A 19539-nucleotide genomic window follows, 5' to 3' on the forward strand; every position below is an offset into this window, starting at 1 on the left:
AAATCAATGGAAAAATATCCTCTGGTAAGGATTAACAACAACAACAAAAAATGTCCATATTGCCCTGGCTGGTGTGACGCAGTTGGTTGGGCATTGTTCATTCACCAAAAGATTGCCAGTTTGATTCCTGGTCAGGATACATGCCTGGGTTGTGGGCTCAGTCCCCGGTGGGGGGCATTTGAGAAGTAGCCAATCAATGTTTCACTCTCACATTGATGTTTCTCTCTCCCTATCCATTCCTCTATCTCTAAAAAAAATCAATAAAAATATATTTTTTAAAACCAGCCATATAGATCAATGGAACAGAATAGAGAGGCCATAAATAAACCCATGCCTTTATAGTCAATTAACATTTGACAAAGGAGGCAAAAACATACAATGGGTTAAAGATAGTGTATTCAATAAATGGTGTTGGGAAAAATTGGACAGATATATGCCAAAAAATGAAACTAAACCACCTTTTTATCTTTTAATCCTGCCCCAAGGATATTGTTTTCCATTGATTTCTAGAGAGAGTGGAAGTGGGGAGGAGGAGGAGAGAGAAAGATCAATTGGTTGCCTCCCGCATGCACCCCTCAGGGCTGGGGAACCTACACCCAAGGTACATGCCCTTAACTGGGAATTGAACCCGAGAAACTTTGGTCCGAGGGCCAACACTCTAACCACTGAGCAAAACCAGCCAGGGCTAGGTCACCTTCTTACACCACACACAAGAATAAACTCAAAATGTATATAAAAAAGGAATGTATTAAAGACTTGAATGTTAGACTTTAAACCATAAAAACCCTAGAAGAAAACATAGGCAGTAAAATCTCGGACATTTCTTATAGCAATATTTTTTTCTGATATATCTCCTTGGGCAAAGGAAACAAGAGAAAAAAATGGAAGACTTCCAGGCAAGATGGTGGTGTAGGTAAACACAGTACTCGCCTTCTCCCACAACCACATCACAATTACAACTAAACTACAGAACAACCATCATTCAGAACCACCTGAAACCGAGCTGAATGGAAGTCCTACAACTATGAAATTAAAGAAGCCACATCAAGACCGGTAGGAGGGGTGGAGACACGGGAACGCTGGTCCCACACCAAAGTTTGGCAGAGAAATATCAAGAGGGATATCTTATGCTGTGGAGGTTTCCCTCAGAAGTTGAGGGGTCCAAGCTCCACACTAGGCCCCCAGCCCAATGCCAAGAAGATAATTCCCCATACTTCTGGCGGTAAAACCAGCAGGGATTGTGGCTGAGTGAGATGGAGGCTGCTGGAGTCCCAGGCATCAAAGGTTGCAGGCTCGATCCCTGGTGGGGTGCGTGCAGGAGGCAGTTGATCAATATTATGGTCTCACACCAATGTTTTTCTCTCTCTACCTCTCCTTTTCTTTCTGAAAATCAATACAAACATTTTTAAATGTTTATTGAAAAAAAATGGGCTAAGGACCTGAATAGACACTTCTTCAAATAGGACATACAGATAGCCAATAGACATATGAAAATATGCTCAACGTGACTGATCATCAGAGAAATGCAAATTAAAACCACAATGAGATATCATCTTACACCTGCCAGAATGGCTCTCATCAATAAATCAACAAACAAGTGTTGGCAAGGATGTGGAAAAAGGGGAACCCTTGTGCACTGTTGGTGGGAATGTAGATTGGTGCAGCCCCTGTGGAAAGCCACATGGAGATACCTCAAAAATTTTTAAATGGCCCTAGCCTATTTGGCTTAGTGGGTAGAGCATTGGTCCAGGGACTGAAGGGTCCCGGGTTCAATTCCGGTCAAGGGCACGTGCCTGGGTTGCAGGCTCTATCCCTGGCCCCTGTCGGGGTGAGTGCAGGAGGTAACCAATCGATGCGTCTCTCACACATCGATGTTTCTCTCCCTCTCTGTTTCTCCCCATCCCTTCCACTCTAAAAATCAATGGAACAATATCCTTAGGTGAGGATTTACAAAAAAAATTAAAAATGGAACTGCCTTATGACCCAGCAATTCCACTTCTGGGAATTTGCCTGAAGAAACCTGAAACACTAATTTGAAAGAATATATGTAGCCGAAGCCGGTTTGGCTCAGTGGATAGAACGTCAGCCTGCGGACTGAAAGGTCCCAGGTTCGATTCCGGTCAAGGGCATGTACCTTGGTTGCAGGCACAACCCCAGTAGGGGGTGTGCAGGAGGCAGCTGATCAATGTTTCTCTCTCATCGATGTTTCTAACTCTCTCTCTCCCTTCCTCTCTGTAAAAAATCAATAAAATATATTTTAAAAAAAGAATATACGTACCCCTATGTTCACTGCAGCGTTATTTGCAACAGCCAAGATTTGGAAGTAGCTCAAGTGTCCATCAATAAATGAGTGGATAAGATAGCTATGGTTCATTTACACATGGGATACTACTCAGTCATAAAAAAGAAGAAGAAGAAGAAGAAGAAAATTTTACCCTTTGCTACAGCATGGATGGACCTGGAGAACATTATACTAAGTGAAACTAGCCAGTCAGAGAAAAAGTACCATATGCTTTCACTCATATGTGGAATCTAATGAAGAAACTGAACTAACAAGCAAGATAAAAACAGATTCATAGATAGAGAATAGGCTGGCAGCTCTGGAGGAGAGGGCCTGAGAGGGTTGGAGGGATTGAGCAAAAAAGAAAGAGCAAGAACTCATGGACACAGACAACAGTGTGGTGATTGCGGAGGGGAGGGGTGTGGGTGGAGGTGGAGGAGAATAGAGTGGGGATAAATGGTCATGGGAAAAAATATATATATATTAAAAAATAAAGTGAAAAAAAAGAAAATACTGTCAGATCAGTTTTAAATAAATTATGATTCATATCAATAGTTTATCTTTCTTAAAAATTCTAGAGCGCCTGGCCAGCATAGCTCAATGATTGAGTGTTGACTTATGAACCAGGAGGTCTCGGTCTGATTGTCAGTCATGGGGTGTGCAGGAGACAGCCAATCGATGATTCACTCTCATCATTGATGTTTCTATCTGCCTCTTCCTCTCTGAAATCAATAAAAATATATTTCTAAAAAATTTTAGAGCAATGAACGCTGTCCAATAGAGATACAATGAAAGCCATACGTATAGTTAGTGTTTTTCTAGTAGCTACATTTTCATACGAAGTTTTGGCAACCTGGAGTATATTTTATGAAATTAATTTAATAATATACTTTCTTTAACCCAATAAATCTAAACTAGTATAATTTTGATGTGAATTAAATATAACAATTATTGAGATATTTTTATTCTCTTTTTCATCCTAAGTCTTGGAAATCCGATGTGTATTTTATGTCAGCTCACCTAATGCTGACACCCAGTTTTCATTGCAGATACTTGATCTGTACTTAGACTCCATAAAACATACGGTGGAAAAAGCAGATTTCCACATCCTGGGTGTTCCAAATGCTCTTACATATTTTCCAATCATTGAATTGAGAACCAGACATTGTTTTTGGTTTGTTTTTACTTTTTATTTCAAGTTGTTTTCAATTTACAGAAGAGAATATGTTTTCTATGTAAATGAGCATTAACTCCATTCCTGGGACACCAGAACCACATTTCAAGGGCTCAGTAGCCATACTGGGCTAGTGGCCAGTGAATGGGATGGTGCGAGGTGGAACGATTCCCTGATCACAGAAAGTCCTATCAGACAGTGCCAGACTGTAGATTTGAGCTCCACTTACAAAGTGGGAGAGAAGTTTAGGGTTACATTCAGAGGGGAGAGTTGAGGCTCTTGATCATAATGGCTCTAGCTGTGTGTACTCAGGCAAGAGACAGATGTGCCTCTCTGGGCCTCAGTTTTCTCACCGTGAAATGGGCAGCTCCAGGGCTGCAGACCCAAGGTCGTAGATTTCCTCTCCAGTGGTCGGGGTCTGGGGTCTGGGAGGACTTCGTGACCACTCCTGGGGACAGGAAGGACTGGGACTGGAGGGAAATTAGCCAGCACGGGCCCAGAGGAGCTATGTTGGAGCACTTAGTGACGGTGGAACACCAAGTGAATATAAATCAAGTTCACACCGGCCTCTCTAAGCACTTCCTTTGCTCTTCCTGCAAACAGGCCAGGCTCTCTGTCACCTCCAGGCCTCCGCATTGGTTGTTTCTTCTGCCAGGAACACTCTTCCCCTGACTCCTACTCCACCTGGTGAGCTCCTACATAACCTTCAAACCCAGTCCCACTGTGGCCCTCTCAGACAAAGCCCCGATTTAAGCCGCTTGTAACCAACTCTGTCTCCTCCTAGATCGGAGAAGAGTCTGGGAACGTTGAGAAAGGGCAAGGTCAAGGTGGGGCCTGAGAGCTGTTGGGACCTATCCCACCTTCCCTGGGGACCCCTCCCCAGGTAGAGAAAGGGTCACGTTGCCTAAGTGCTAGGAGGAAGTGGACTCAGGTCAGACTGTCTTGGTTGGAATTCCAGCTCCGCCACTTCCTCACTCTGAGCCATTCGGCCTCAGTTTTCTCATCTGTAAAACAGGAATCACACCGGTGCCTACCTCAGGACTCAGGAATATTAACGTTGGTAGCCCACGTGTGCCCCCTCGGCATGGGTTATTTTTATCAGTGATACTGCCTCCACTCTCCCTCCTCCCAGCTGCTCTGACCCACGGGTCCGCTCGACTGGGCCAAGGCACGATGTCCCTGGCACCATTAGCTCCTTGGGGGGCTGTTGCAGCTGCTTTTGGCCTTGTGCTTCTTCTCCTACCTGTGTGTGTCCCCTGAGCCCATGTGGCCCCCTAAGTCGACAATGGACTCTCTCACCACAGCTCCTAATGGTGGGCAGGGCCAGTATCCTCTGGGAGGGACCCAGCCAGGCCACCTTGGGGGAGCCCCCCACCCACCCACTCCCGCAGGACATTCAGCACCCCACTGCTCAGAGCTGTGGCCTGGCATAGCTGACTGCCACTCGCCGCCAACCGCAGCATGTACCCTCCGGTGGGCGCAGCCCTCATGCATCCTACAGGTTAGCTGCTGACCGCAGGCCCAGCTTCCGCCTCCCCTCAGGCCGCCCAGCCAGTGCTGTGTCTGGTTTAACATGAAACTGCCTGGCCACTGCCCACAGCTGAGGGCCCTGAATGGATACTTCAATCTCCCATGTCCTGCTGCAGAGACTCGGACAACTTCGGGTGGTATGGCTGGCTGGAGCCAGGACCTGGCCAGCCGGCCAACGCACCGGTCAACCTCTCCGCTAAGACCGAGCTGGTGGCCTGGGTAGTGTCCAGCTGGAGGAAGGATTCATCTCCAAGTGGACATGGATGGGCGCTCCCACAAGCTGCTGCCCCAGGCACTCACGACCTAGTGCCTGTCCCAGTACAAGTGTTACCTGGCTTTGCAGAACTTGCACCCCAACTACATGAGAGAAGCGGGGAAGCATGCCCTGCAGGCCTGGCCCATGCCCATGGTGTTTCGCCCCAGCAGGAGGAACCGCGAACAGTTCCTGCCCCCAACACCTTCGTCCACATGGACAGCTTCCAGAGCCCCAAGGAGCTGGCCCAGGATCTGCTGGGCCTGGACAAAGACCACGTCGGCCACCTGAGCTACTTCCACTGGCGGGAGGTGCTGCAGCCGTGACCCTTCCGCTGGGCCCTGGTGCTGTGCGAGGCGTCCGCTTACCAGACAGTGGCCAGCAAAGCTTCTTGGTTCACATGAGCCGACCAGCCTGGGGCCTCACCTGCCAGCCACGTCTGCTGTTAGGAACCTCACCTGACAGGGGCCTCACCCACCGGGGATGCGGAGAGGGTGTATCACATGCTGGGGACCTCACCTCCTAGGAATCTCGCCTCCTGGAGACCTTGGTTGTTGATCTCACTTACCTTGGACTTCACCTACTGGGCACCTCTGCTGCCAAGAATCTGGGCTTCGGGCTTTAACCTGCCAGGGGCCTAAGCGGTGGTGGGGCGGGGGGGAGTGGTAGGAGTGTTTCAGCTGCTGGAAATGTTGGCTTCTGCGGACTTCACCTACCGAGGCGCTCACTGCCGTGCCCTGCTGGGTCTGCTTGCAGCTGGGTAACTGCCTGTGGGGCAGGCAGGCAATATTGGTACCATTTTCCAGATGGGAATGTTCTGATAAAAACTGATGTGTCCTCCCCTATTCTAGCACAGCGGTTCTCACCCCAGGGCGACTCTGCCCACCCCCACCCCCCGCCACACACACACACACACACACACACACACACACACACACACACACTCGGCAATGTCTGGAGACATTTGTAGTTGTCAAGACTTGGGGTGGGCTGATAGCATCAAGTGGGTAGGAGTCAGGAATGCTGCTCAGCAGCCTGCATGGCTCCCAGACCCAGAATGGTCGGGCTACACATGTCAAGAGGTGTAAAACCCATTGAGAGCAAGCCCCTCAGGCAGCGTGGGGAGAGTAAGGCCCAGAGGGACTGGAAAGTAGGGCCAGGCTGTCTTGGGGTTAGTGTGAGCAGGGCTGGCACAAGGGCAGGGACCACCCCTCAAAGGAGAGCAAGTGGAAAAGAGTGTGATGCTGTGTGTGTGACACGTGATCATGCAGGGCTTGGAGCATGATGGCCAGCATGGGTATGTGTGGCTGTGAGTGTGTGACAGAATGTGTGATCCTGTGTCCTTTTTATTTTGGTTAATCCTCACCCAAGGATATTTTTCCATTGATGTTTTCTAGAAAGAGTGGAAGGGAGAGAAAGACAGAAACATCAATGTGAGAGAGACACATCAATTGGTTGCCTCCTGCATGCACCCCGACCATGGCAGGGAAACCTGCAACTAAGGTGCATGCCCTTGACCAGAATCGAACCCGGGACCCTTCAGTCTGACACTCTATCCACTGAGCCAAACTGGCTAGGGCTTGTGTCCTTCTATTTTCGAATGAGTGGTGACTTTGAGGGTGCCCCTCTGAGTGTGCAGTTCTGAGTGTGAATGACAACTGAGTGTGTAAGCATGTGGGCTGTGGGTCTATGTGTGATCCTGTCTGCTAAGCCCCGTGTGTGTGTGTGTGTGTGTGTGTGACATGAGTTGAGAACCCCTGCCCCAGGGGTCTGTGGGGGCAACTCTGTTTACATTTCAATTATTTGGCGGGCTAAGCCAGAGCTCTGTGGTTGGGATGCTGGATCTGGGTGGGAGACAGGGAGGCTGAGGTCCCAGGAGGCTGGAGTGTGTGCGTGTGTGTGTGTGTGTGTGTGTGTGTGCGCGCGCACGCGCGCGCGCGCACGCCACAAACCCAGGCTCCAAAGCCTGTTGTATGTCCTGAGCTCAGCAACATCCCTCTTTGAAGCTCAGAGCCATCTACAATGGGGAAACTGAGGCTCAGCTTCTGCAGTGTCTGGGAACCCCAGCCTCTGCCACACTGGGCTGAGTCAGCCCAAACAGTGGAGAAATACACCACCCCAAACCTCAGAGTCAGAATACTGCGGGGGCAGGCAGGGACCCCAGCCAGCCTCCTCCTGAAATTGCCTTCCAAACAGACCACCCACTGGCTGGGTGGGGCCTGGCTGCCAAGCCATGCTTTTGGAGCTCCATGTAAGTCCTTCCCATTAGCTGCCTCAAGTTTCTCTAGTTTCAACCAGAGCCCTGGGGGGCAGGGAGCTGGGGATGTGCTTGCCTGACTAGGTGATCCTTCTTGGGGGCAGCTTCTGATTCGAGCCCTCCAGCTTCTGGACATGGATTGTGTCTGGAATGGGTGTGGTGGTTAGAGGGTGGTCCTGAACTCAGAGGTGCAGGAAGGAAGGGAGGGGGCCCGTCCAGGGAAACAGCAAAGGAGGGAAGGGGATGTTCCCTTGGGAGCCCCCAGTCTGTGGGGCTGGAGGGGAAGGGTCCACACCCTCTGGTCTTTTGGGCGCCAGCCCCCCGCACCCGTCCCTCTTCAGACGATGGGACCCACTGATCCCTCCCCCAGCTCTGGGAATTCAAAACCCTGTGCCCTTCCCCGGCCTGCCAAACATCAAGGTGACACTGCAGGCAAATCTAAACACCGCCCAGCACTTTTTCCATCCTCCACGGGGCCTCGTCATAAATCCCCCCTCGAACTCGGGCCAGGGTTTTTATGGGCCAGGACCTAGATCCCTCGGGACCAGCTCTGCCCCAACAGGCGCCAGTTTGGGGTTGGATGGGGCTGGCGCCCTCCCCAGACCTATCCCCACAGGGAGATGGGCAGCGCGTGCGTATTTTTAGCTAGTAACGGGAGATAGTGGGGGCTGACCCAGCCTGAGGATGCCCGTTGGGTGAGAGAGGCCCGGGTCCACCTGGACCTCAGTCTCCTCCTCTGCAGAGTGACTCCACCTTCCTCCACCAACTTCACTTCTCCCGCCCCCCCCCCCCCCCAGCACATCTGGCTGGGATAGACATGCTGGGAAGGAGCACAGGGACCTGCAGGGAGGTGGAAGGGCAGTCCCTGCCGACATTGCCCCAGTTAACCCCATTTTCCCACTTGTACTCCGGAGACAGGACCCTCTTTGACTCTTTCCTTTCCCCCTAAAGAATCTCCCCACCATGCTGCAGGTGACACCCGCACCCAACCCCCTTTTCCCAGGGGAGATGGGGCCACTTCCTCACACGTCCTCCTGCCCCTCCCAGACGCGGACACCCTTGGTGCGCGCAATCAAGACCCACATCAACTTTCCACACTTTATCTCTGTACAGTTATCGCGAGAGTCCCGAAACCTCGACGGCATCTTCTGCGCATGGGCAGTCTGTCGCGAGGTTTGACAGCTGGAACTGTGGGTGCTGTCCGGCCGGGACCGGTGAGGTAGGGTCACACGCAGGCGCACTCGCGCGCCGACAGCTCGTGCACCGTGTGGTAGCGGCTGTTCGTGTCCAGAAAAGACACTTCGTCCTCGTAGGCCGTCGGGCGGCAGCAGGGCTGCGCGCGAATCCTCTCCCGCCGCACGCGCCGCCGCTGGCGCAGGCGCCGCAAGCCCAGGTCGTAGACGCGCGTGGCCGCCTCGCACGCGCCTGCGCAGTAGCGGAACAGCACCGTCTCTTCGGACGCGTAGCCTAGGCCCAACTCGCTCACGCGCACCTCGAGCTCGCGCAGCCCGCATGGTCGTGTCCCCGACCGCGCACGCGCGCGCCGCCGCCGGGGCCCAGTCCGACGGCGCACACTTGGGGACCGCCCTGCCCAGGGCGTCAGCTCGCGCAGTTCCACGGCGTCCGGGGCGCCCTGCAGTAGTGCACGGTCTGCGAGGGGAGGGAGAGAAGGGGATGGGAATCAGTGGGTGGGTGGGAGGGAGTCCTCTACCCTCGCTGTTCCCCTGCAGAAAATGACCCTTGTGGGGACTCTGGGGCGCTAGCGCATTTCCCAGACTCCTGCCCATGCGCCCCCGCTGGAAGGTGTTGGAGGGGTGCATATGCAGACCCCTACGCTGTGCCCCCAAGGTTACCAACATCCCTCTTTGGACCCTGCCCTATGTTGAGCTGCTCAGAGCCTGGCTAACCCTTCCTGCGTTCCCTGGACCACTTTCCAGCCTGCCCCAGTGAGCTGAGCTCATCTGGGTGTCTCAGCCCCGCCCCCAACACTGTCTGTGTATCCCATCCCTATGCTGGGCTTCCCCCCCACACACACTCCCTACCCTTTAGCTGAGCTGTATGGGTCTCTCCCTCACTCTCTGGGGTCCCTACTCAAAGCCCCAACATTTTCTGGGAGCCCTTGGGCTGCTCACAACCCCCCACTCCGTACCTGTTGCTCTACTGTGCAATGGGACTCAGTTTCCCTATACAGAAACCCAAACCGGGTGTTTGGGCTTCTCAGAACACACAGAAGAGCAGCAGGCACTGAGGCCTGTGTGGGGACCCCACCCCATGGGGTGGCAGCAGCTATTGTTAGGGCCACTCCCATGTTATAGGTAGGGAAACTGGGTACCCGAAATAGCAGAGACTTGGCCAAGGCCACACCACTAGCAGGTGGCAGTGAGAGCGAGAAACCCGGACAGCATTTTTCCTGCCTCCATCGAGCACCCGAGTTGGCCCAAGTTCAGCCCTTTTCTCCCACAGCTGCCCTCGGGAGGTGCCAGAGTCACAGAATCCCAGGATCCCGTAGCCTAAATTTATTTTCCAAGAGGCTGGCCCTGCCCCAGTACAGTAAGTCCTTACTTAACATCATCGGTAGGTTCTTGGAACTCCGGCGAAATGACAAAGAAGGAAACCAGTTTTACCAAAGGCTAATTAATATAGAAGTTCTTACGGCATCTCATCATTGGAACAAAACTAGGTTCAAGGAAATGACTTTATTCGAGGATCTGCTGTACTCCGCAGCCCCAGGGAAGAAGTGCAGACTTGGGAATGGCTGGCAGGAGGCTCCCAGCCTCTGACGGGTTGCAGTCACAGGTTGGGAGAGGAAATCCTGAGTTCAGCCCGGACCTGCCCCCAAGGCTGGCACACCTGGCTGTCAAAAGAAGTATCTTACTGGGAAGCCTGAGGGGGAGGGACTGTCTGTTACCCTGAGTGTCTGTTTCTACAGCAGGTCTCAGGAAGCAGACAAGCCCAGGCTCTGAGCCTGGCTCTGCCACTCTTCGGGTTCAGCTTCAGATAGATGATGGCCCTCCTCTGCCAGGATCCCTATCTGTTCAGCGTGGCGCGCAGAGTCCTCCCTGTGGTTGTGGCTGGGAGAGTGGAAAGTGAGGGATGAAGGAGCCGCCTTTTCCCAGTTCTTGCAGCCCAGGGGCCAGACTGGGATAGCCAGCACTGTCTGCTCTGGGGTTAGATTTGAGCCTGACTCACTTCTGGTGCCTACAACTCCTCCACTTAGTGTGCACACCTCTAGGTGTGCTTGTAGAGAGTTATCTGCGGGGTTGCCAGATGATACAGATACCCAGTTAAATGTGAATTTCAAATAAACAATGAATAATGTTTCAGTATATCTGCCCCTGCATCCCTCCAGCAGGCCAGGCCACGTGCATAGGGTCTGGAACACAAAGAGATGAGATCTGCTCCTCATTCCTCAGCCTGAAATTCCACCATCAGCACATTAGTCCCAGGACCTTGAGGGGATCAATAGCCACTCCCTTCCGCCAGCACAGCAGGGCCCAGGGACAGGACACAGGACTGGCGGGCACCCGCCCATGGGCTGAGACTCTTCTCAGTGGATTCCACCATTGGTGCTTTGTCCCCAGGTCCTGGAACGCTAGCTTTTGGGGGCCCACCCAGGTCTCTGGAACCCAGTGTCCTGGGAAGGGCTTCGCGGCCTACAAGGGCTAGTGTTGGGAACGGAAGTGAAGTCTGTGCCGGAGGCCGCCCTTGTCTATTGTGAGGACAAGAAAGAAGGACTGTGAGGCCTGGCAGGGCGGGTGTGCGTGCAGGCAACCCCCACCCGCAGGCGCCATGCATGCGCCCGGCCTGTGCCTACACCACACGGCGTGGTCACGTGTGCACACACACAAGGTTGGGGCCCATGCAGGACTTGCAGAAGGCAGGCACCAGGGTCACGTGAGGAGTTGGGCCATTCTCCTCGGGTGGGAGTTTCACTTCTCTACCGCACTGCCTTTTCCACGTCTCTCCCACCTTTGTCTCTGCCTCTGTACATCTCTGTATCTGTCTCTTTCCCCATGTCTAGGTCTCTGTTTCTAGGTCTCTCTCCGTCTCCCCGGTTCTTGTTCCCTATCAACACATGCAGGTCACTGGGGCCTTGGGTCCAGCCTCCCCCTCCCGCCCCCCGCTGTGCTGCGGGTGCCCCCCCCCCCCCCGCCAGAGTTCCCAGGTCTAATCTCCATCTGGCCCCTGAGGGACAGAGTCTAATTCCTTGTGACAGCTAAGCCAGGAGACCCCAGTTCCTAGGAGCCACGCCCCCCCCACACACACAACCTGCCACTTCGGGATTTGCATCCTCCCTCCACCCCATCTTTAAAAAAGCTTCTGTGGCCTGGTTCCTCTGCCTGACATTCCAGTATGGCCATCCCTGTGTCGGGGGAAGGGCTTACACTGGGCCAGGCGGGCGATCCGGGCGTCCAGAGTTCGAGGTGGCCGGCGCAGCGGGGCTAACGCGGGTCCGAGGCGGTGGCTGAGGAGTAGGCCGTCCCGACACATCCAGATGGAGAGCACAGAGCTGCAGAGCACCGAGGCCAAGGCTGCTGCCTTCCAGCGCTGCATCCTCGGCCTGCGGGCACGGGATGGTCAGCCAAACGGCCTCAGTCTGCCAGGCAACAAACAGGTACAGGGCACTGGGCCAGGCACTGGGCACACAGTGGGCCCATGATTTTGAACCACTGCTGCTCACTGCTCAGTGATAACAGACATGATTCAGCAAGGAACCACAGAACAGGGTTGTGAAAAACTGCTGCTGAGGAGGGTGTGGGCGCTGTGCCAGGGGTGCCAGGGGACCACCCCATCTGGGGGTCCCAGAGTGCTTTCTTGAGGGTTGAGGAAAGTTGAGATTTGAACAAAAGTAGGAGTTGGCCAGGCAGAAGGGAGTGGCATCTCAGGCAGGAGGAACAGCCGGTGCAAAGGAACTGAGGCTGAACCAAGCTTGGCCAGTCCAGCCAGGAGGTTGGGGTAGCTGGAGCCCAGAGTGTTTAGGGAAAGACTGAAAGGTGAAGCCAATCCCAACAGAGGGCATTGTGGGACAAGGGTGGCCAGGAGACCCGGTATTAGAATACAGTCTGGGGGCAGAAACCATGGGGTTGACACTTTGTTCCCTACGTATGATGTTCTTGGGAGTGACTTGCTGTCCTTTCAGAGCCTGGGTTTACCCTCCAGACAGATAAACTGATGCCCAGAAAGGGGCTGCGATGAACCAAAGCTGTTCTCCACCCACTTCCAGGCTATTGCACAGCCAGTCCTTCTACCCAGAACACTTTCTCTCCCCTGCCCTCCCATTCCCCTTTCAGTCTCACCTTGGACCGGTGCCTCCTCCAGGAAGCCTTCCTTGACTGCTCCCCACACACCAAGCCCTAAGCGTCCCCCGTTAGAATACCCATTACTCAGTGCTGTGACTATCAGGAGCTTCGGGCTTAGTGCATACAGTAGGTGTTTAATAACGCTCCTACACCCCTATCCCCCCACAACCATGTCTGAGCAGCTCCCTGCTGCCTGGTGGCCCCAAGCCTGCGTTTACATTCCCCCACCCGGCTGCCTGTGCCGGCCCCGCACGGGGTCTGGCAACGGGCCCGGTGTAAACATTTACACAGAGCGCTGAAAGCTGGGCTGGACGCGGGTCAGCGCCTGGGCTCGGCCGTGGGGTGCCGGGCGCCCCCAAGCGCACACCTCAGAGCGCAGACTGCTCACCCAGGAGCAATTTGCGGGCAATATGCATTTCATTTGTGTGTTTGTATTTCATTTGCATGTGATTTGCGTAGGCCTGGCCGTGCTTGGTTAGGCAGAGCACAGAGCCCTCCCCCTTCGCATGGATGCAAAGGCACAGGACCTACACCCACTGGACAGCAACAGTGGGCACTTACTGAGCTCCTGCTCGATACCAAGTCGGGTGCTGAGCCCACGAGAGCACTATTATCTCCATTTTGCAGCTGAGGAAACTGAGGCACAAAACAGATAGAGGGGCTTGTTCAAGGGCATTTGGCTAGAAAAGGACCTGAAATTCGAAGGCAGACACAACACACGCTACCTGGGCTGAGCTGGGCTTGGGAACAAATGTCATGGAGTCACCCCAAGGGCTTGCCACTATTTTATATCACAATTTTTATTCCCGTTGATGGTGGTGGCAGAGAATGAGCTCCTAGACATGGGGGCATATGAACAAACCTGGATACCAGAGGGCACACCTCTTGCAAAGGCCCTGGGGCAGGACCAGGCCTGGCTCATTGAAGGAACAGGAGAGGGCCCCCTGTGGCTGTAGCAGAATGAGGCGGAGGGGGGGCGGGGGGGGGTGGTGACCGGATGGATCCTGCGGGAACTTGTGGGCTGCAGAGAGAGTATTTCATTCTCAAGGTTGTGCAGCAAACAGAGGTCAAGCCCATTTGTCAGGTGCCCAAACCACCGCCTTTTATGCCAGATCCTGTTCTACAATCAATGCATATTAAGTCATTTCAACCTCACAAAGAGTCTTTATCCCCATTTCACAGATGGGGAAACTGAGGCCTAGAGTAGTCACATGACTTACCCAAGGTCACAGAGTTGGCAGGGGGAGACAGCAGGGAAACCCACCCAGGCTCAAGACCTCTGGGTGGATAGAGCGTTGGCCTGTGGGCTGAAGGGTCCCGGGTTCGATTCCAATCAAGGGCACGTACCACGGTTGCAGGCTCCTCCCTGGCCCCGGCCCTGGATGGGCACATGCAAGAGGCAACCAATCGATGTGTTTCTCTCACATCGATGTTTCTCTCTGTCTTTCCCTCTTTCTTCCACTCTCCCTAAAAATCAGTGGGGAAAAATATATCCTTGGGTGAGGATTAAAAAAAAAAGTCCTCCACTGGGCACGGCTTTCTCTTGACCCCAACTTCCTGCTTGCTCTCACACCCAATTCTTGGAATAGTGTGCCTCAGTTTCCCTGTTAGGCTGGAACAAGACGGGGCACAGCACCAGGCTGTGGTCCTCTGTCTCTGCTAAGGACTTAAGTGGGGGCTGGAAGGATGGATGAAACACCAGCCAAGAGATGGCCTGGCCACAGGAGTCCCCCTCCCTAAGCACCCCCCTCCCCGTGGCCTTGAAACGCTAGACCCCACCAGAGCCCTGATGGGGGACAGGAAAGCAGGGGGGCTGACAATGAGGGGGCCCAGCAAGCCAGCTGATAAGCATTGGTTAACAATGGACCTTTCTGTAAGGGGGTCACCCAACTGGTTTGTCTCTGGCAGGGACCTGCCCGGGAGGGGGTGAGGTGGGTGTGGTGGAGGGCACAGGGGAGGGGCCAGGCGTGCTTGTGTAATGGAGGCCTGGAGATCTGGGGAGGTGGATGCCCTCACACTCACACTCACCATTCTTATTCTTGCACACACTATATCCCACTCACACATGATGTTTTCGCACACTCAGACACTATCCCATTTACACAATCAGTGTTTTCATACAACCATGCATTTGGACATTTTCACACACATTGAAACCCTCACATTCACACACTTGAGCACTGTCACACACACATTTAAGAGTTCTCACACTTACTCCCAAACACTACCACACTCACACACTAGGGTGTTTTCATATTCCTACTCAAACATTATCACATTCTTGGATGTGTTTACCCTTAATCTTCGAACAGTCACACACATGTTTTCACACTCACATACTTGAACATGATCACATACATACACTTAAGCATTACCACACTCACACACTAATGTTTGACACTCACACTAATGTCTCACACACACACCTGGGCATTTTTAGACTCGTGCATTATGACATTTGCACACTACCACATGCTAGTGTGTTTCACTCTCATACACGTTCACACGTGGGCATTTTACATGGCATTTGAACATGATCACACTTGAACACGACCATGCTCTGCATTCTGGCTACATGCTCACATACATAGGGACACACACATGAACACACCCTCAGTGCTGTTGGGTCCTTAACTGCAAAGATCCCAGGGGAATAGTGAACAGCGCACACGGTGGGCTGCGAGCGAGGCACGTGGCAGTGGAGGAGGCAGAATGACCCAGGTGAGAACTGACCTGCCAGAACCGCTGTACCCGGCCAAGGTTACACCTGCTAGCATCTCAGGGGCCACTCACTCTGCCCAGAGGGCTGCCGGTTCCTTTCCCAACCCTCAGGCATGTCCCGATCCTGGAGAGTCCTCACTGTCGAGGGAAGGGAGCACCCTCCCTTCTTGGGGGCCAGGCCAGTCTGAACTGCAGCAAGAGGGATCGAGGCTGGACCTCCACCTCCAGCTGGAGGCCCCAGAATCCCCAGGGCTGGGTGGGGAGGGAGGGGAATCGGGCTGAGAGGGGTGATGAATAGCCCAAAGTCACACAACCAGGTAGGTCCTTCTAAGCATCCAAGGAGCAGACAATCAGGGTGAGGGTGTGTGGGTGTTTCTGGCAGCTTCCTTGGTGGTGCCAGGAAATGCTGCTCATTATCCTAGGGGTCCAGGCAACGCCCTGGGGCTCCGCCTTTTCACAGAGTTTCCCAGGGACCTACCTGTTCCCAGGTAAACAGCCTCCATCCTGCAGAGCTCCTGGCCTCAGGGAGGCACCTGCTTCATGCTTGCACCCAGGGACAGGAAGGTCAAGAGGTGACCCCTCCCTCAATCCACTCATCCCTCTAGTCTGGGGGAAGTCTGGAATTGAGGCTTGTCCCCATTGGGCAAACTCCTACTTATCCTTCAAAGCCCTAGCTACTAAAGCCCCTCCTCTGGGAGCCTTCTCTACTCCCCATCTTGGCACCCTGGCCACAGGTCCATCCCTCTTTGTCAGCCCTGCGGCATAGCTATGTCCATGCCGGTCTTTTCTGGAGGAGGGGTTTCTGGAGGGGCAGTCTGGGCTGGGTGATCTCGATCGTTCTGTTCACAGAGGCCTCAGTCTCCACACTTTCGGTGCCTCCCTCCATGTGCACCCTTCTTCCTTTCTACCTCACTTCTGAAATGTCCCTGGTCCTGCCGTAACCCAGTTTCCCCATCTTCAGAAAGTGTCCACAGGGGGCCAGCCAGCACCGCGGGAATGCCAGGGGAGGGCTCGAGGGGGTGGCTAGTAGGGCTGTCACTGTCCACAGGCAGAGCGGGCCCCGCTGTGAAGTCACAGGGGCAATTGTGGGCGCGGCCCGCTCACTGGGGAAGGGCGTGTGTCTGAATACTGCAGCACACGGACCCCACACAGCCGAGTTCGGATCCCTGCTCTGCCTCTTCCTGACTGAGCCTCAGTTTCCCCATCTGTACAACAGACTGCCCAGGACACCCTCCCCCACCTGGAGGGTCATTTAGGTTCTGGAAGTTCTGCAGAACCAGCCAACAGCAACAGCTGGGCCCAACACTCAGACACACATGCCCGTGCCTCTGTTTCCCCATCAGTGCTGACGGCTCCTGGCTGGCAGCTGGGCCTGTTCCTAGGACAGCCCTGCTTGTCTCCTTCTTCCCAGATGGCCCTGGAGGTTCCCTGGGGGGCCCACTGATGGGGAAACTGAGGCCCTATGACAGGCGGAACTTGGGCCTCTCTCAAGGCAAGACTCAAAGGTTCTGCAAAACAAGAAACAAATTCTGCAGCCCACAAAAATGTGTCCCCTCCCTCAGAGGGCCCCAGGGCCCAGCCCCACCCCATAGTGGGGATGGGGAGGCCAGGGCAGCCTCAAGTTGGCAACACACATCTGGGGGTAAACCAGGAACATCTGGCTAGCACAGCTGGTTCCGATGCCGGGTCTGCAGGGGTCGGGGCCAGCCTGTGGGACAGCCTCATGTGGCACTTTCACAGGCACCCCAAGCAGACCCTCCCAGGCCTGGCCCGAGGTGGGGGCGTAGCCTCTCATCTTCTCCCCCCAACCCCAGCTTCCTGCTGCCCAACTGCAAGCATCATTGCTGGCTCCCTGCTACTCTGAGAATAAAGTGTCAGCCCTTGAGCTTATCTTAAGGGCCCTGGGTTTGTTTTGGCCAAAGTGTAGCTGAGAGGTGGACAGAGAGAGTGACTTCTGGGGAGGGCTGTGCTGGTTGCTTTGTGATAATAATACAAGTAAAATACTAGTAATAATAGCTCATAGGAACCCTAGCAAACAACACTACTGGTGTAAGCACTTCACACTTAATGACTCGTAGCAAGGTATGAACTCTTTTATCCCCATTGTGTAGATGGGAAAACTGAGGTCCAAAGAAGTGAAGTGACTTGCTAAGGGTCAAGCAGAGTGTAAGTGAGATTTGAACTTCGTGGTTGAGCAAACTCCTACTCATCCCTCAAAGCCCCAGCCCCAACACCCCAGTCTCCACATTCTTAGCCACTGTACCATATGGCCTCTCTAACAACAATAATAACACCCAGCAGTATTGGCTATTTCATTTATTCAGTGCCAAGCACTATGCTGAGGGCTTTCTACATGTTTAATTCTCCCCACAATCCCTGGAAAAAGGTGTTATTATTATTAGCCCCATTTTCCACACAGGGAAACTGAGGCTTGGAGAGGTAGAGTGATTTGGTCAAATAAGTGGCTGAGCTGTGGTTGAACCTGGGTCTGATTCCCAACTTATTTTTCCGATGCCTCCACAACCCTGGGCTCTGGGTAATAGAGGTAATGCTGAGGGGGAGAGGAGACATGGGGAGGATATGATAGGCTCTGCTTTTGGGGGGAAAAGTAGGGCTAAGTTTCAGGGAAGTAAGAGATTTCCTTAAAGACACACAAGGCCAACCTGGGCCCCACCCGTGCCAACTCACTGTCCAATCAGGACCATGGATGATAAATAAGAAATATATATGGTAATCTGGATGTTGACAGTACAACAACAACAACAAATAAAACGAGGTGAAGCAATAGTACCAGCGGTGGAAGGGCTGCTTTGAGGTTGAGGGATCAAGAAGTGCTTCTCAGAGGAGGCAGCATCTGAGCTAGGACCAAGTGAAGACCTGGGGAGAGCATCCGGGTGAGGAGCAAAGGCCCCGAGGTAGGGCCGTGCCTGTTCAAGGTGACCAGTGTCACTGAGCAATGGAACCAGGGATGGTATGGGGAGCTGAGGTAGGAGAGGTCACAGGGGCCCTGTGACCTGCCTACAGGGCCAGTCCTCCGTTCTCCTCAGGGTCTGGAGCCCTCTTCCTGCACCCACTGCTGTGTTCTCAGGGAGACAGGGCTGGCGAGTGTGTGTGTGCCGTGGGGCCACAGCTTCTCCGATCCACGGACCTACCATGTCCAGCCCAGCCCTCTGTGGCTAGACCATAAAGTTCCCACCCACCTTGACCATATGAGGCTGGTCTGGGGCTGGCCCTGCAGGCAGCTGGGGCGGGCAGGAGGGGGCTCCCCAGGGTAGGATAACAGGATCAGCCTAATGAGGCCTGGCACAGCACATAGCTGAGCAGCTGGCATGGGGCCCAGTGGGTGGTGTGAGGGATGTGGGTTGTCTGAGTGGCCAGGATATCACACAAAGCTGGCCAACAGACAGAAATGGAAACTGAGGCCCAGGCCCCAGGCACAGCTCAAACCCTAACACTACTTTCCTGGGAATCAGGGTACCTGAGTCATTTCTTCCATCTCCCCAAGTTCAAAGGTTGCCTCAGGTCCCCAACACACCAAGCTGTTTAGGCATGAATGGTGCCCTCTCTCTGGGAAGTGAGATCCACCTGCTGCCGGCAGAGGCCCCGCCCCTAATTTCTTCCTGCCCCTGGGCTCCTCTGCCCGCCCGGGGAGGCCAGGAAAGATACATCTGCGGGGGAATCCCGCAGCCCCTCCGCAGAGGCGGCTGGGCCCACGGGTTCCACATGTGTTGAAGACCCATTCCTCTCTCCTCTTATTTCCAGCCCCCACCTGCAGGAATCCACCTCTGAATGCCCCAGTCCTTTGCTCCCTCTGCCAGCCTTTCAGAAAGTCTCTCCTCCCCACATTCACCCTTGACTTGCCACAACCAGCCAGCCTGTTCTTTCCTGCCTCTAGATCTTTGCCGGTGTGTTTCCCACCACCTGGAATGCCCTTTGTTTTCCCACTTAGAAAACTCCTATTCATCCGTCACAGCCCTAGCTCGTGCTCCTCCTCTAGAAAGTCTGCCCTGACTGCCCTACCCT

At 53.9% G+C, this 19539-nt stretch overlaps 1 protein-coding gene and 1 pseudogene across 2 annotated transcripts; one reads left to right on the forward strand and one right to left on the reverse strand.

Moving 5' to 3' along the window:
* The first annotated feature begins 3962 nt into the window (after positions 1–3962).
* Positions 3963–5564, forward strand: LOC307100604 (3-galactosyl-N-acetylglucosaminide 4-alpha-L-fucosyltransferase FUT3-like; annotated as a pseudogene). Its single transcript has 2 exons — positions 3963–3995; positions 4624–5564. The product of its transcript is annotated as a 3-galactosyl-N-acetylglucosaminide 4-alpha-L-fucosyltransferase FUT3-like (transcript).
* A 3156-nt stretch (positions 5565–8720) lies between these two features.
* On the reverse strand, positions 8721–12049 carry NRTN (neurturin; the record flags this gene model as incomplete). Its single annotated transcript, XM_079773050.1, has 2 exons — positions 8721–9145; positions 11881–12049. The coding sequence occupies 2 exons, from the start codon at positions 12047–12049 to the stop codon at positions 8721–8723; spliced, it is 594 nt and encodes a 197-aa protein (XP_079629176.1).
* Positions 12050–19539: the final 7490 nt, after the last annotated feature.

Source organism: Cnephaeus nilssonii, assembly GCF_951640355.1.
Source record: "Cnephaeus nilssonii genome assembly, chromosome: 5".
Classification (NCBI taxonomy): domain Eukaryota; kingdom Metazoa; phylum Chordata; class Mammalia; order Chiroptera; family Vespertilionidae; genus Cnephaeus; species Cnephaeus nilssonii.